Below are 13,621 nucleotides of genomic sequence, written 5' to 3' on the forward strand. Positions count from 1 at the left end.
AGCCAAAATAGTCTACGGAACCTATTTTCATAGTCCAAATGAGTATATACATAAGGTTATAACAAAACTGAAATGTAAAGCAAAACATCTTTCTGACCTGAAAGGGAATGACCCAGTATGGAGAGTTTCCCTGCACGTGGCACCAGCCACCCACTTTGCCCAGTCATCAAACCACAAGAACACAAATCAAGGTAGCAGGCATGAACACAAACACATCCATCAGTACTGTAAGCAGTGGAGTCTTGTTCTCTGTGGGACCAAAGACTGGCTATCAGACGCAGGTCTATTTCAAAGTGGAACATGTTACCAACTCCAAGCTTCTTTTCCCGTTTCACCTCAGAAATCAGAACAGAAAAAAAGGGGCAACCCTCTCAGAGAGGCGAGTCGACCCAAACAGAGCCTGGTTGGGGCTGACTGTCATGTACCCAAGGTAACGTCATAACCAAACAGCACATCCCACAGTTTTCTGGGGGGCGGGGCAAGCCGCCGGGCAGGGGAGCCTCTCTACAGTGCAGACCAGCACGGTGCCATGCAGACACTGTGTTCGTTCCAGTCTAATCCCGCTGCCTTCTGGCCAGAAGCCACATCTTCTCAACTGGTCAGCCCTACACATCTGTCCTGCCAGCTTTTCAGACAAACAGCACTACTCTTTAATACATCTAGTGGCAAAAATGCATTAAAAAAAGATCTTGTACTGATCCTCTGTGGTTATAAACATGTTATTTGTGCAATGATTATAAAATCTTTTGGATGGTTTTTGTTGGGGCAAGGTTACAGTCAGCCAGTTATCATATTTTGATCTCGAGTAATTGTAAAAAAAAAAAAAAAAAAAAAATGTGGAAAAGGTTAGCAGCTAATTTGGAGATATTAGTAAGCATGCAGTATAAGTAAGCATGCGATCAGCCAACAGGGGAGACGTTATCAGCTACTAAATCCTTGTATTGACTGAAATGTCTGCAGACTTTAAGGGTCACTTCATCCAAAAGTATATTTTCTCTCTTACCTCTCGTGGTATCCAGTTATGCAGATAAGTACGGCTTTTAGTTGTCCAAATTTTGAGATATCTGTCTCTGAGATTTCACTCACCAATGGTGGAGGTGAAATAAAAACACACAAGTATGACTTCTGTTGCCAGGAGAAAATGTTGGCATTGAAGGGGCAGTTAATGGTGTGATACCAAGGTGAGATGCCAAAATTGGTTGTTTTTATCTACCTGCGGCTGTGTTTTTACCGGGGATAGTGGCATGACAGGCAGTGTTGCCACCAAAATTGATTATTTTTAGCCAAAACGTGATGGTATCCAAACCATAACCAAGTGGTTTTTGTGTGTCAACTTAATCACACGTGGACCACAGCATTGTTGAAATGTTAAGAAACCTAACGTTTCAACGTAGCAATACATAATAACAAAAACATTTATGGTATCCGTCATCTGCAAAAACGTACATTAGCAACATTTACTCTGGTAATTGGATTTATTGTAGATTATCCAAAGCACCGACAATGCTGGTGACAGATTTAAAACAAAAAGTAATCTAAGGAAACAAATTATTTAAAAAAAGAATTTGAGTGTTGTATAAAGCTGAATATCTAGTTGTGGAATTTTCTACTTCATACTTAATTAATTGAAATATTTCATTTGAAAACATCCAGCGAGTGATTTTAAGTGGTTTTCTTTTTCCCCAAATTTAAACAGAAAATTCATTTATGATAATATTCAATTTCAACATTGTGTTTCGATTTTACCCACTTTACAGCATGTGACCTCAGAATGAAACTCGGGTTAAGTGTTAACATGTGAAAGATACTGTATAGAGTATGGCCGCTGAGGTAGACCATGACTTAGAATTCAAAGCTCTTGGAAAAACTATTGGAACTTGATAGAGGATTTATTTATTTTGTCCAACTACTTTTTCCAAGGTCAAAAATATCCTTTTGCAAAAAAGAGAGAGAAAAAATCAGTGCTGTTACTTTCAATATTAACTATTTAAGCCGGGTTGAATTTCACAATAAAGAATTCAGTTGATTTTATGATTATTTTGTTTTTTTTATTTTTATAATTGTATGTATTATTTGTGTTTTAGTGAGCCCCAAAGGTCATGGGAGGTGATAATTACTTTAGGAGCTGTGTAGCTTTCATGTAGTCAGTAGTGTTAAGCGCACAATAATCACAGTGTTAGAGTGGAGGCAGAAATGTCAGAGGTAGATATGGAAAACCTGGACATATAAAAATAAAAAAAATAAATAAATCAGCATGTCTAAATACAACCATAGATATGAGAGATTTCTTTTCATTTCTTGTACTGTTGGTAAACTGACCCTTAAAAGCAGTTTTGACTATAGCAGCTCGTTCTTTGTGTGCTCCATTGCACTGTTCAGATGCAGACAAATATACCATGCTTTCCAGAGCCTAAAATCATCACCACCTGGTGTAAATATGTTGCATTGTCAGTTGCTTTGGAAGAAATGCTAATTTAAAAATGCAACATATGTCCCATTGTGACATGCATTGTAAAGGATATCATTATTAAGGTGATGACATTTCATTTTCTGGTAAACTTATATTTTTTTGTTTTTCATCTAAAGATGCCAACTAGTTGAGAAGATATGGCATTGGTTGGGCAGAAGGAAACAAAACCAAACAGGCAGGGGAAGCTGCTGTGTTCACATTCTCAATCAGTCTCACCCATCAAATCCATCTCAGGTACTCTGGGTGGGCACACTTACCTGTTCAGGTGTCTGTGAAGAGGGGGGGGGGGGGGGTAAAGGGAGAAGGGGAGCATGCACCGTCCTCATCAATCGATCACATCACTCAGATCCCTCTCAGTCCATCCTGCTGGACTGTATCACTAAAGCATCTAGCATCATGCACAGAGGCCCCCATGCATGGTCACGGGCCTGGTCAAAGAGCAAGGTTGACCCCCAGCAAAAAAGTGGGACTTTGTGCCAGAATAAGGGGGGCAGGCAGAGGCGTCTACCTTGCTGCATGAGAGCTCCAACTCCGAACCAGAAACTATTTAGCAGGGTGAAATTGTTTTCCACTACATCCGAGTCAGGGTTGCAAGGGTGGGGGTTATACCACTCGTAGGGACTAAACCTGTGACAATTAACAGAGAACACACACACACGTAGAGTTTTACAGCAGTTGCATAAAGACACAAGAGTCAACAATGACAGAGACCAAGAGTTGTCATCCTACCTGGGGAGACAAGAGAGAGGAGACAGAGGTTATTGAGTCATGTCCACAAATGAGACTTCCCAAATCATGATGCATTGCTACGTCTTTATACCTCACAATGTTGTGTTGTTAACCCTTTGAAACAAAAACCATTACTTTTCTTGTGCTGCTTTCAGACACCTTTCACAAGTATTTAAACCTTTGAACTGTGAGCAAATTGGTATGATTTCTTCCAAAAAACAAAGGAAAAAGGCAATAAGCAACATGGCAAGAACTGTTACACTAATGGCAGGAAATTAGATTTGGAAAGTATTTTTAAAAAAGCTAGGGAAAAAACGTCTGTGGAAAGAAAAAATAAAGAAGCTACAGAAAATGACAAATGAGAAATGTATGGAGAGAAAAAGAAAAAACAGAGAAAAATGTCTATGAAAAAAATCAAAAAGCTAAGGAAAATGACAGAGAAAAAAAATAGGTAAAAAAAAATGTAGAGAGAGAAAAATAGAAAAAAAAGCTAGGGAAAATGATATTACTAATAATCAAAATTACATATATACAATTATGTGACAAAATGATTATAATTTTTTCATCAATTTTTTAGGTCATTTTTGCCATATTAAAAACACATTTTATTTTTATTTCTTATTATTATTATTAACAAATTTTACGTTTTTTTTTTTTACTTTTTACGAATTACTTGCTAAGTTTCAGTCATTTTTTCTTGCGTTACTCATTGCCTATTTCTCATATCTTTGAAAGAAATAAAGCCCATTTGCTGAAGTATGAAAGGGTTAACTGGATTAGTAAATTAAGAGTTTATTACATGAATGACTGTGAAATTAGTCAAAATAAAGCCTCAAAATTGACAGCTCACCTGGTTCTCCTTGTGTGTTTAAAAATTTAAATAGGACACAATACTCGTGGACTGGGCTCCATTTAACACCACTCATATTCCAAAGGTGGCTCCTCATGTGGGAGTGCTCATATCAAAGGCAGTTCCCTCAGTAATTTAATCGATGGGGTCTGAAAATAACTCCATTGTCAGCCGAGAAAAGAACTAATAATCCTTATAATCTTAGAGGGGCATTAATATTCAGCAGATCAAGCGGTTCATTCCCATCATGCCCACGCCGGCCCCGGCGCTCCCCCTCACTCGACACACTCCTCAAGCAGAGAGATTTCTCATTTATTCATATCAAATAAAAGTGACATTACATTAGTAAAGGTTGATTGGTCTACAATTAAGCATTCTGACCTGATTTGGTTTGTGCTGGAGTGGAGGGGGAGCCGGGGCCCTATCTTGACTCAAGCTGTTTAACCGACACAAGGGTTTGACTAATCAAATTGCAATGCATAATGTAGGCTTACTGTGCTGGAAGTCAGAAACGATAACCTCCAGCGGGTCTTACATCTGCATGGAGGATAATGCAGATGAAACCGCTGCGTTTCAAGGTTCTGATCCACTGTCCTCTGCTGCTAACACTGTAGCCCTGGCTTCAATACATGACTCTATATGAAGATGTATGGCTGTATCGATAAAATGACAGCATCATAACTGCACGCTGTCATTGACTAATGGGCTTTGCTATTATAATGTGGTTAGCAGCAGTGTTCTTTTTCACCCCTACAACTCTCGGGAGGATATAGTGTAGTGTAGCTCAAGGACCTCTGAATGTCTCCCTTATTTCTGCTTTAAGAGAATCCTTGGCCTTAAATCAATCCGTCCGCTCACTCAATTTGCCTCAGATTTGCTTGCTTGTCAATTTGTAATGCCAAATTGAGTTCAGCTGAACTACGACCTTGCCGTGGCATGTGTGACTGCATGACCCAATCCCTCGCACAGAGGTCTCCGAGTGTGTTTCCTCCAATCATGTCGAGAAAAGCCAATTACCGCTCGCCATGAACATGGATGAGCGAAGTTGTCTGGGTGATGGGATCGTCTGGCTGGACTGGGTCAGGGAATGCTAAACTAATGCCGTTTGCAGGAGACAACACAGCTTAACCCGTCTCTCGCCGTAGTGCCGCCTTGGCTCATTTGCTGTCATTTTGATCCAATTATGCTGCCCTTACATTATCTCAGATCATCTGCACTGCACGGGGAGAAACTTTGTGCAAGGTCAGAGATAAGCGAGAACGAAAAAGGTGAGGAATTCACCAGCAGCGCAGAAACAATGCAAGGCTTTTATCTTTGTGTGTGTGTGTGTGGGGGGGGCAGGGTCACCCCCGCAGATAGCTCCGGCGATGATACACACGATAACGCCAATGTCAGGGGAGATGAATCAACAGAGTCGGAGTGGGTGCTTCGTCACAGGATGATGGACTTCAAATGTCTACGAGCTTTCAGAGGGTCTTATAAATTCTGCTGTGTGCAATAAAGGACCAAATGAGTATACTTTACATCTCTGCTGACTGTTGAAGTTTCAATTTTTTAAAGCCAGTTCTAATATTGTACTGGTCTTTGAACGGCCCACATCAGAGAGCCCATTCACAATGCTGCTGCTACAAATATATACCCTCAAGTCTGTGTACACTCTAAGAAATGATTAGTGGATAACTCCTAAAATAAAGAGATTTTCAGCATAAAAATATTACATTTGCTATATGTAAGTGCTTTAGTTAACAACTTATTTTGAGAATATATACTTATGTTCATTTTGAAAAAAAAAGAAAGAAATCTCTCCATTTATATTAAGTTAGCGTAGCCTGCAACATTGCAACATTTACTTATTTACTTTTTTTTTTGTAATTTGTTTTCTTATTTATTTATTTCTGTATACATATGTGAGAGTGTCATATTTTTTTCATCTATAGAGATAGATAGATAGATAGATAAATAGATAGATAGATATATAGATAGATATATAGATAGATAGATAGATAGATAGATAATATATTAGTAGTAACTTCCTAATACTAAAAAATATTCAGGTAACATTGTGCATGGACAAGATAAGATAGATAAGATAAATAAGTTAAAATAGCTTATAAATAAATAATTTGATTACTAAATACAACTTGTCAGACTAAAAAAAAACTCATAAGATTTACTCCGTGCAAAGTGTTAACTTTTTTTTTTAAAGTTGAACAAGTGGATTATTTTTAGTGTTTAATAGAAAATAATTTTAATTACTGCGGCTTGTAAATCAAAATGCATGTCTAACTGCGTATGAGTCTGTATGTGGAGTTATCATTTCCAAAGTAAACAGGAAGGAGCAGCATGCAGTAGCTATGCACCACAGAACTTCAGATGATATAAAATGAATCAGCTTTGATTAATTTATATCCAAGTCCAAAACATTTATGTTACATGTTTCCCTTTCTAGGATTTATTTAGATCTTTTTAATTTCTTTTGAAATGGTTGCTGCTCTTTTTAATTTGCATTTTAATATCTTATGCTACATTTCTCTGCATCCTGTTCCTGCATTTTCTTTGTGTGTTTAATGTGTTAGACACAATACATGTGTCTTGCCTTGGTTTTCACTTCAGGTAGCTGTCAGTCTGCATTAATATTAATCAGAAGGGTCTTAGATCTTGCTCAAATGAGGAAAACACATTGATTGGAAACTTGCAAAAACTTGATGGTGTGCCTTGGAAAATGTTTTGAAATATTTAAAATTGGAGGCTAAGTAATCTATAGTAAATTGATGTAACACTGGTTACATTCTTTAAGATATAAACGGTATGTCAGCTCTGGTCCACTGTAAATAATACTAGAAATAAAGGTAACATAATTCAACCTCCCGACACAGTTTGAAAAAACAAAGTTTTTTTGTAATGTTGTACAGTACAGTAGGGGTGGGTGATATGTCAAATATATTCAATTTATCGTGGCTTGTTCCATGAGGAACAAAAAAAAAAATGGCTTTATCCCCAACATTGATTACAAATTGCCCTGGCTTTTTTTTTATCATATCTTCAGCATCAGACGACGTTGTTTTGGCTCTTTCGCTTTCTCAGACACACATACAAAAACAAAGTCACAAACACGATAATTCACAAACACTCCTACGCCTATCCGATCTGAGCGATAGTGTGTTGGAGCAGGCAAAGCGTGTTTATAAAAGCAGTAGTGGTTCCTCTTTAATCTATTTATTTATAACATTACTTTATTTAAGTAAATAAACCAATACTTTAGCTTTATTACAGTAATTTATTTCAATTTATCATAAAAGTATATCATTTAACTTATTAGAACAGCATTATATTTGACTTTATTAGAGCAGTACTTTATTTAATTTCATTAAAACAGTACTTTATTCAGCTTTTTTAGAATAGTACTTTAATTAACTGTATTGGAACAGGACATTATATAACTTTATTAGAACAGTACTATATTGGAGTTTATTGGAACAGCACTATATTGGACTTTATTGGAAGAGTACTTTATTTGACTTTATTAGAACAGAACTTTATTAAACTGTATTAGAACAGTACATTATCTAACTTTATTTATGAGAACAGTACTTTATTTAACTTTATTAGAACAGCACTATATTGGACTTTATTGTAACAGTACTTTATTTAACCTTATTAGAACTGTACTTTATTTAACTTTATTAGAACAGTACTAATTAACTGTTATTACGGTAGCTACTTTATTTCACTTAATTCATTCAATCATTCATTCATTTAATTATTTTGTATTTTAGCAGTCTAAATTAGTTGACAAAACATTTCAAAATTTTGAGATATATATCATGTATCATGATATTGCCCAGAAATATTGCAATATAATTTTTTGACCATATCGCCTAGCTCAACAGTACGGTGTATGTTTCAGAATACATTATTTCTTTTAAGAGTTCCAATGCAACTATGATTAACCTTCTCTTTATTACTTAAAAACTTACATTGCCAATTGTCAACCAGCTTTATATCCTGAAAATGTGGGTGGTATCTGCAAATGAACTGTTGTATACTCCTTCATTCCATCAGAGCCCAGATCTCCCTGCTCATTTGACAACAAAAATCCAAAAAGCGTCACTTTTTTTCTCTGGCGTTTATGCTGTTGATCGATCTAAAGATTCTTCTTCCCAATGCTTTCGGAAACAAATTTTAGCCTTTAGTTTTTGGATGAGCAACTTGCAGTACATCACCCGCCAGCAGAAGTTTTTAGTGCAGTGCATTCTGGTAATTGTACCTCTTTCCTACCTCTTGAAAAAAAGTTAAGACGAAAACTCTTTTTCTCAGGTCATGTAGCACCTATTTCAAAAGTATTCGCGTCTTTCTGCTGCACAGACAGCCAAGTTTTGTAAAAAGACCATCTTTGCAACGTTGAAAGACTTCTGTAAGGCTCAATTTTGAGAAAAAAAAAAAAGAAAAAAGAAAAGGATAAGCGTATATTCAAAACATCCCACTTGGAGGTCTGTGTGGGATTCAGAGAATTTTAATCACATGATGAGGCTGTGCCTTTAATATGAGCACTACTTAATCAAAGCCTTTTCATTCGATGACCGAGGACCGACAAATTACACTTTGATGTGAGGAAGACTTTGCATACAGAGAAATGTTCTCATTTTAAACAAGACAGGTAAGCACTTGGTGTCAATTTCATAAGTCATTATTATTTAGAAAAAGACGAGGAAGATTTTGCACAAACGTTCCCATCGATTAGTCACTTAGCTCTGCCTGTGCTTCTGTCTTATCTTGAGAATCTTTGTTTGATGTGCAGGATGTAGGGACTTTGATTCCTCAAAGTGTAACTAGGTGATAATGCACAGGCTTTAGTAGAGGTGTGATGTACTATAGAGGGTTTTTTTCCCAGCTGTTTCATCACCTGCGTCAGGAGCAGCAGCAGTACTACTGATGTCATTAGAGGGAACATAAAAGCACTATCAAGTGGTGACATTAACATCAGTAACTGGAGATATCAGGGCAGGTGGCAGTACGACAGCGTAATCATGTGGTTTTAGCTGTGCACCCATGTGGAATAGGCCTATCCGCTCTAGCTCGAGCACTGTGTGCATCAGTCCTAGTGTTCAGGCTCTGTCAGTCTCTCACTCATACAAACAGTCAGTCACACAGTACAGCACAAACACAAGCATACATAGATAAAATGTGCGATGTGTACACACACATATAGAAACAGTATATCAATGCACAGTGGAGCTAAACCCTGTCGTATTAAATACTGCTTGTCAATTTTATGTGCTAGACAGTTTGGTCTCACAAACTTTTGTGAAAATGAGTGTGAATTATTTCCACACAGATGATGTATGTGAACAGGTTAAAGAAATACATTTCTGCACCATGACAGGGTTAAGGGAAGTAGTCTTTTTAGCAACAGCTGCATGCATAAAGGTCCATTCTATTTTCGGGAGAGGGGGTCTTCATGTTGCATTCGGCTATATTTTATTTTATTTTTTGCAAAGATTAGTTTTCATTACCAGATGCTCAAATTACAGTGCAATTACAGTTCCAACAATGTGTCAAGTTCCATATGTGCATTTGAAAATACTCTTTTATAAGTTATAGTACAAGGATCCAAAAGCAAAAGTCAAGATGCAACAACAAAACACTACTAACTAAAAGGATACTATTCCTTATACATATATACAGAGAAGATGTACTAATACTAAACCTAAGGGATTTTTGGAGGTAAATAGGTTACATTTTAGCTAAATTCCAATTCGTTTTAATAAGTGACTGTGAATATTTTGGATCAAAATATAACTTGATTATCAGTGCCTATATTTAGAATGAAAATGATTGCTTATTATTGACTGTCCCCAGACCTGAATTAAGATGTTACTTTTACCCAAGCCATATCATATTTTTGTGTATTTATAGCCCTCAACACAACCCAAACCACTAACCTTTACCCACCAGCTGTTGTCCCAAACCAGACTTTTACCAAAGTATTGACAGATGAAGAAATGCATCTTTAGCTATGGCAAGTAAGGATTTAGAAGGCACTTCTCTTGCCGTTCGTATAAACCTCTCCTGACACTTTTTTAAAAAATTAAACAGGTTTTCAATTATGTGTAAATAAATGAAACGCAACGGAACGGAATGGAATGGAATGGAACAGAACAGAACTGGACTGGACTGAACTGGACTGGATGGGACTGGACGGAGCGGAACTGAACGAAACTGAACTATTTCCTACTCATTTCAGTCACTGGTTCTAAACACTGTAGTATCTTAAAATGTCTGTTTCTTATCTTATGCAAGTTTTTTTTGTTTGTTTTTTTATGATTCTGTGTGCCAGATTCTTTTTCGTTCCTGTTAAACTGACAGAATACTAAACAATGAATAACAATTCAGTTTAAGTCAATGACGCCGGGCAGTTTTTTTTAAAAACATATTCTTCTCGGTTAAACATGACCAAAACCTTATGCCAGCATATAACTTTATATCGTTATAAATCACCTTGGAAAATAAAATATAAAGCATCCACATGAATACATACATATCTGACATGTACACTACTATGAATGTTGAAATGCACAGGGTCATTTCATCAGATTAATCTCCACTATGAACATGCCAATATCTACTTATTTATTTTACCTTTTTAATTTATTTTACCCTTTGATTTTTTTCTCTTTTCATTATTCACCTCCATTATGAACATGTCAATATTTACTTTTTGATTATTTTACCTTTTTAATTTATGCTTTATTTATTCGATTTCCTATTATTTTTGGTTTTATTGCTTCTGTTGTTGCTGTTTTTGGTCTATTTCTTAGTATTATTTTATATTGACATTTTACGTCCTGTATCTTCCATTATTTGGATTGGGATTTTTTTTTTTATCTGGCTTTAATTTAAAAATTTGACCTTTATCTCGGTTTCATCCTGCTTGTGTTCAGTAGGTCTATTTGTCTTTGCATTGTTCTACCACCATCTATGTATCCCATTTCTGCTTTGCTTTGTTTGTCAAAGCACTTTGTAAACTCTGTTTTCAAAGGTGCTATTTAAATAAAGTTAGAATTATTACTTTTTACATCATGGTGTAGATATGTAACCTCCACATCTTCTGTTCACAATATATAATCTGCCTTTTAAACTTCTCATTTCATGAAACTTTGTGAGACCTTTATGTGCCACATTCTACAGCAGAGACATGCAACTGTAGCCCAGCATGCATCTGTGTGTACAGGAGAAAAGAAGGAATAAAGTGAGGGGGGAGGTGGGGGGGGGGGTTGTTATACACTTACCCAAACACTTACTTATTTTGATATTAAATACAGATAGGTGCATATTCTGAGCCAACTTAGATGACAGTTGCCGCTTTTTATTCTCTTGTGTGATCATATCGCCAGTAACATCGGAAAACACACGTACGTTAACAGTAAAACTGTTGGGCCGCGGCTGCAAGAGAGCCGACGTCTCCCGAAAGTTTTAGAGTTAACATAAACTTTTCTTTCTCTTTTTTTCTTCACCGTGCTTCAAATGGCAGCCACGAGCGAGAGCCACCAGATCAAATGAGCGAGCTTTGAAAAAATAAATAAATACACGGCCTAGTTTCATCAACTGAAAGGATTTGTCTGAGCGAAGACGCTGAAAGGAAAGACAAGCACTACAAATAATGTGTTGTGTCATTTCACGAGTCAAAGCATTCTTGATGTTAGCTCTGTCACCATACTAAACTGTGGAATAGATGAACACAAAAGCAAATAACATAAGACAGAGCTGCTGTCCATTATAGATACAACACCTAACAGTCTATGAAAGATTTCCTTACAGTATGATGAGGTCACAGCGAGTCTCAGTGGAACCAGCAGAGCAAAGAAGCTCTTAAAAAAACATTTCTGATTATATATAGAATGTTTTTAATCCAAAGCACTATTCTAATATGAAATAATATGCATGTTCACCCTGGCTTCCTACTCTAAATCAGTACCTACATCCGGCTTACCCTCTACACAACAACTGCATCCACCAGCTTAACACAGCTTTTATACTGTTTCTTTCCATGACCAAAGCAAAACGAGTTTGAGTGCATTGTACTTCTTCACAAATGTTCACAATAAGCATATTTGGAACAATGTATTCAAACGCTGCAGCACTTTCTCCAAGGGTTCAGTTTCTTTGAACCAGTACAATGCCATTTTGAACTTGGGTGGCACCGATTAACTGTAGTGAGACACCTGAAATTGCAGGTCACAGCCCCACTTATGAGAGAACTTTGGTGCAGAAGTGAGACAGTAATCCAAGGCAACTACAGAAAAAAGCTTTCCATGTAAGGTTATATGGGAAGAAAGACAAAAACTCACTGCACTAGTTATATGTAAATTATCTCTTTGGTTAGAGTTCAAAGTCAATACTAAATAACATGTTGAAACTAGTTAGTTTGTTCCTAAAGCTTTTTCACTGTTTGGTTGCACCACCGAGACATACAATTGATCTTAGCTACTCAGGGGTCCGCACTAACCAAAATATTGTTACTGCAAATTACGTTTTCTCTTAATGTGGCCAATCGGTGAAAAGCACTAGCACTCTGTCTGATGCCAAAACAAACAACCACAGAAAGGTACTTTAACTAGGGGAAAGTATAATGATTAGGCAATAACTAGCAGTGAAAACAGTCAACTACAGCCTCTGTCAATATACTGGTACCCAAATATTGTGTAGATAAAGCTGTGCCATTACAGCAAACACATAATGAGGGCCTACACTGGCAAACTGTTGGAAATTAGCAGTTGTTAATTAGAAACTTCACCTGTGGGTACAATCTATCACAGAGAATGCATTGCCAATGCAAGTTTCAGATACTTTTTATCAGATACTGTATCAAACTTTTACTATGGGTGACTTTAACTCCGACCAAAGTCATTTTTCAGTCAGAAATCTGCACTTTACTCAAATGTGTCTATCAGGTACTTCATCCATCACTGGTCCCACCTTTCAAAATGGTGCACCATGACAACAGCTATTTTATGGAGGGCTTAACATACACTAATTGCTAGGTGTAAGATTCAGTGGTGCCCCCAAGAGATGGCAATGGCCCCTTGAAACAATTTCTGGCCCTCTGTTGTGAACATAATTGGAGGCAGGAATTACTGTTTGTCTAATTTTTCAGCTAGTTTGAAAGTAGTGGTAGCTTGTAAAAAGTAGACAACTTAGGGTATCCATTAGCTCCCACCATGTAAGCATAGCATTTTAGAAAGGGGGCTAAATAATGCTCCAAATTTCGGCAAGGGAACAGCTGGTTTGGACTGCTTTTAAAAGGGGTCTGCTGAACTCTCACCATAAGATATCTGAATGAAAATGGGTTCTAACCCCTGAATTTCACTGAGTCCATCAGCGGCACGTTACGGCCAAGGCACGACCTTTGCAGCCGATCATCGACGTTCTAGTCAATGATCGTTATTCCACCGAGCATGTCTCAGGAGCGTCTTGTCCCTCTGCTCCGCGTGAAATACGCAGCAAGTCTATTTTTGCTGGACACGGACAGCAACTGCGTCAAGCCGCACACAGCAGATCGTACCAGGAAGGTC

At 37.1% G+C, this 13,621-nt stretch overlaps 1 protein-coding gene across 2 annotated transcripts in view; it reads right to left on the reverse strand.

Annotated features, from left to right (window-relative positions):
* grik2 (glutamate receptor, ionotropic, kainate 2) overlaps positions 1-13,621 on the reverse strand; it is a 347,578-nt gene that overhangs the window by 71,192 nt on the left and 262,765 nt on the right. For both annotated transcript variants that reach the window (XM_088084955.1, XM_042489444.2), the window contains exon 13: positions 2,979-3,097. In XM_088084955.1, the coding sequence (XP_087941081.1) occupies positions 2,979-3,097 (119 nt within the window). The remainder of the gene's footprint in view (positions 1-2,978; positions 3,098-13,621) is intronic.

Source organism: Plectropomus leopardus, chromosome 11 (assembly GCF_026936395.1).
Source record: "Plectropomus leopardus strain MGB_pleo_1.0 chromosome 11, ASM2693639v1, whole genome shotgun sequence".
NCBI classification, from domain to species: domain Eukaryota; kingdom Metazoa; phylum Chordata; class Actinopteri; order Perciformes; family Serranidae; genus Plectropomus; species Plectropomus leopardus.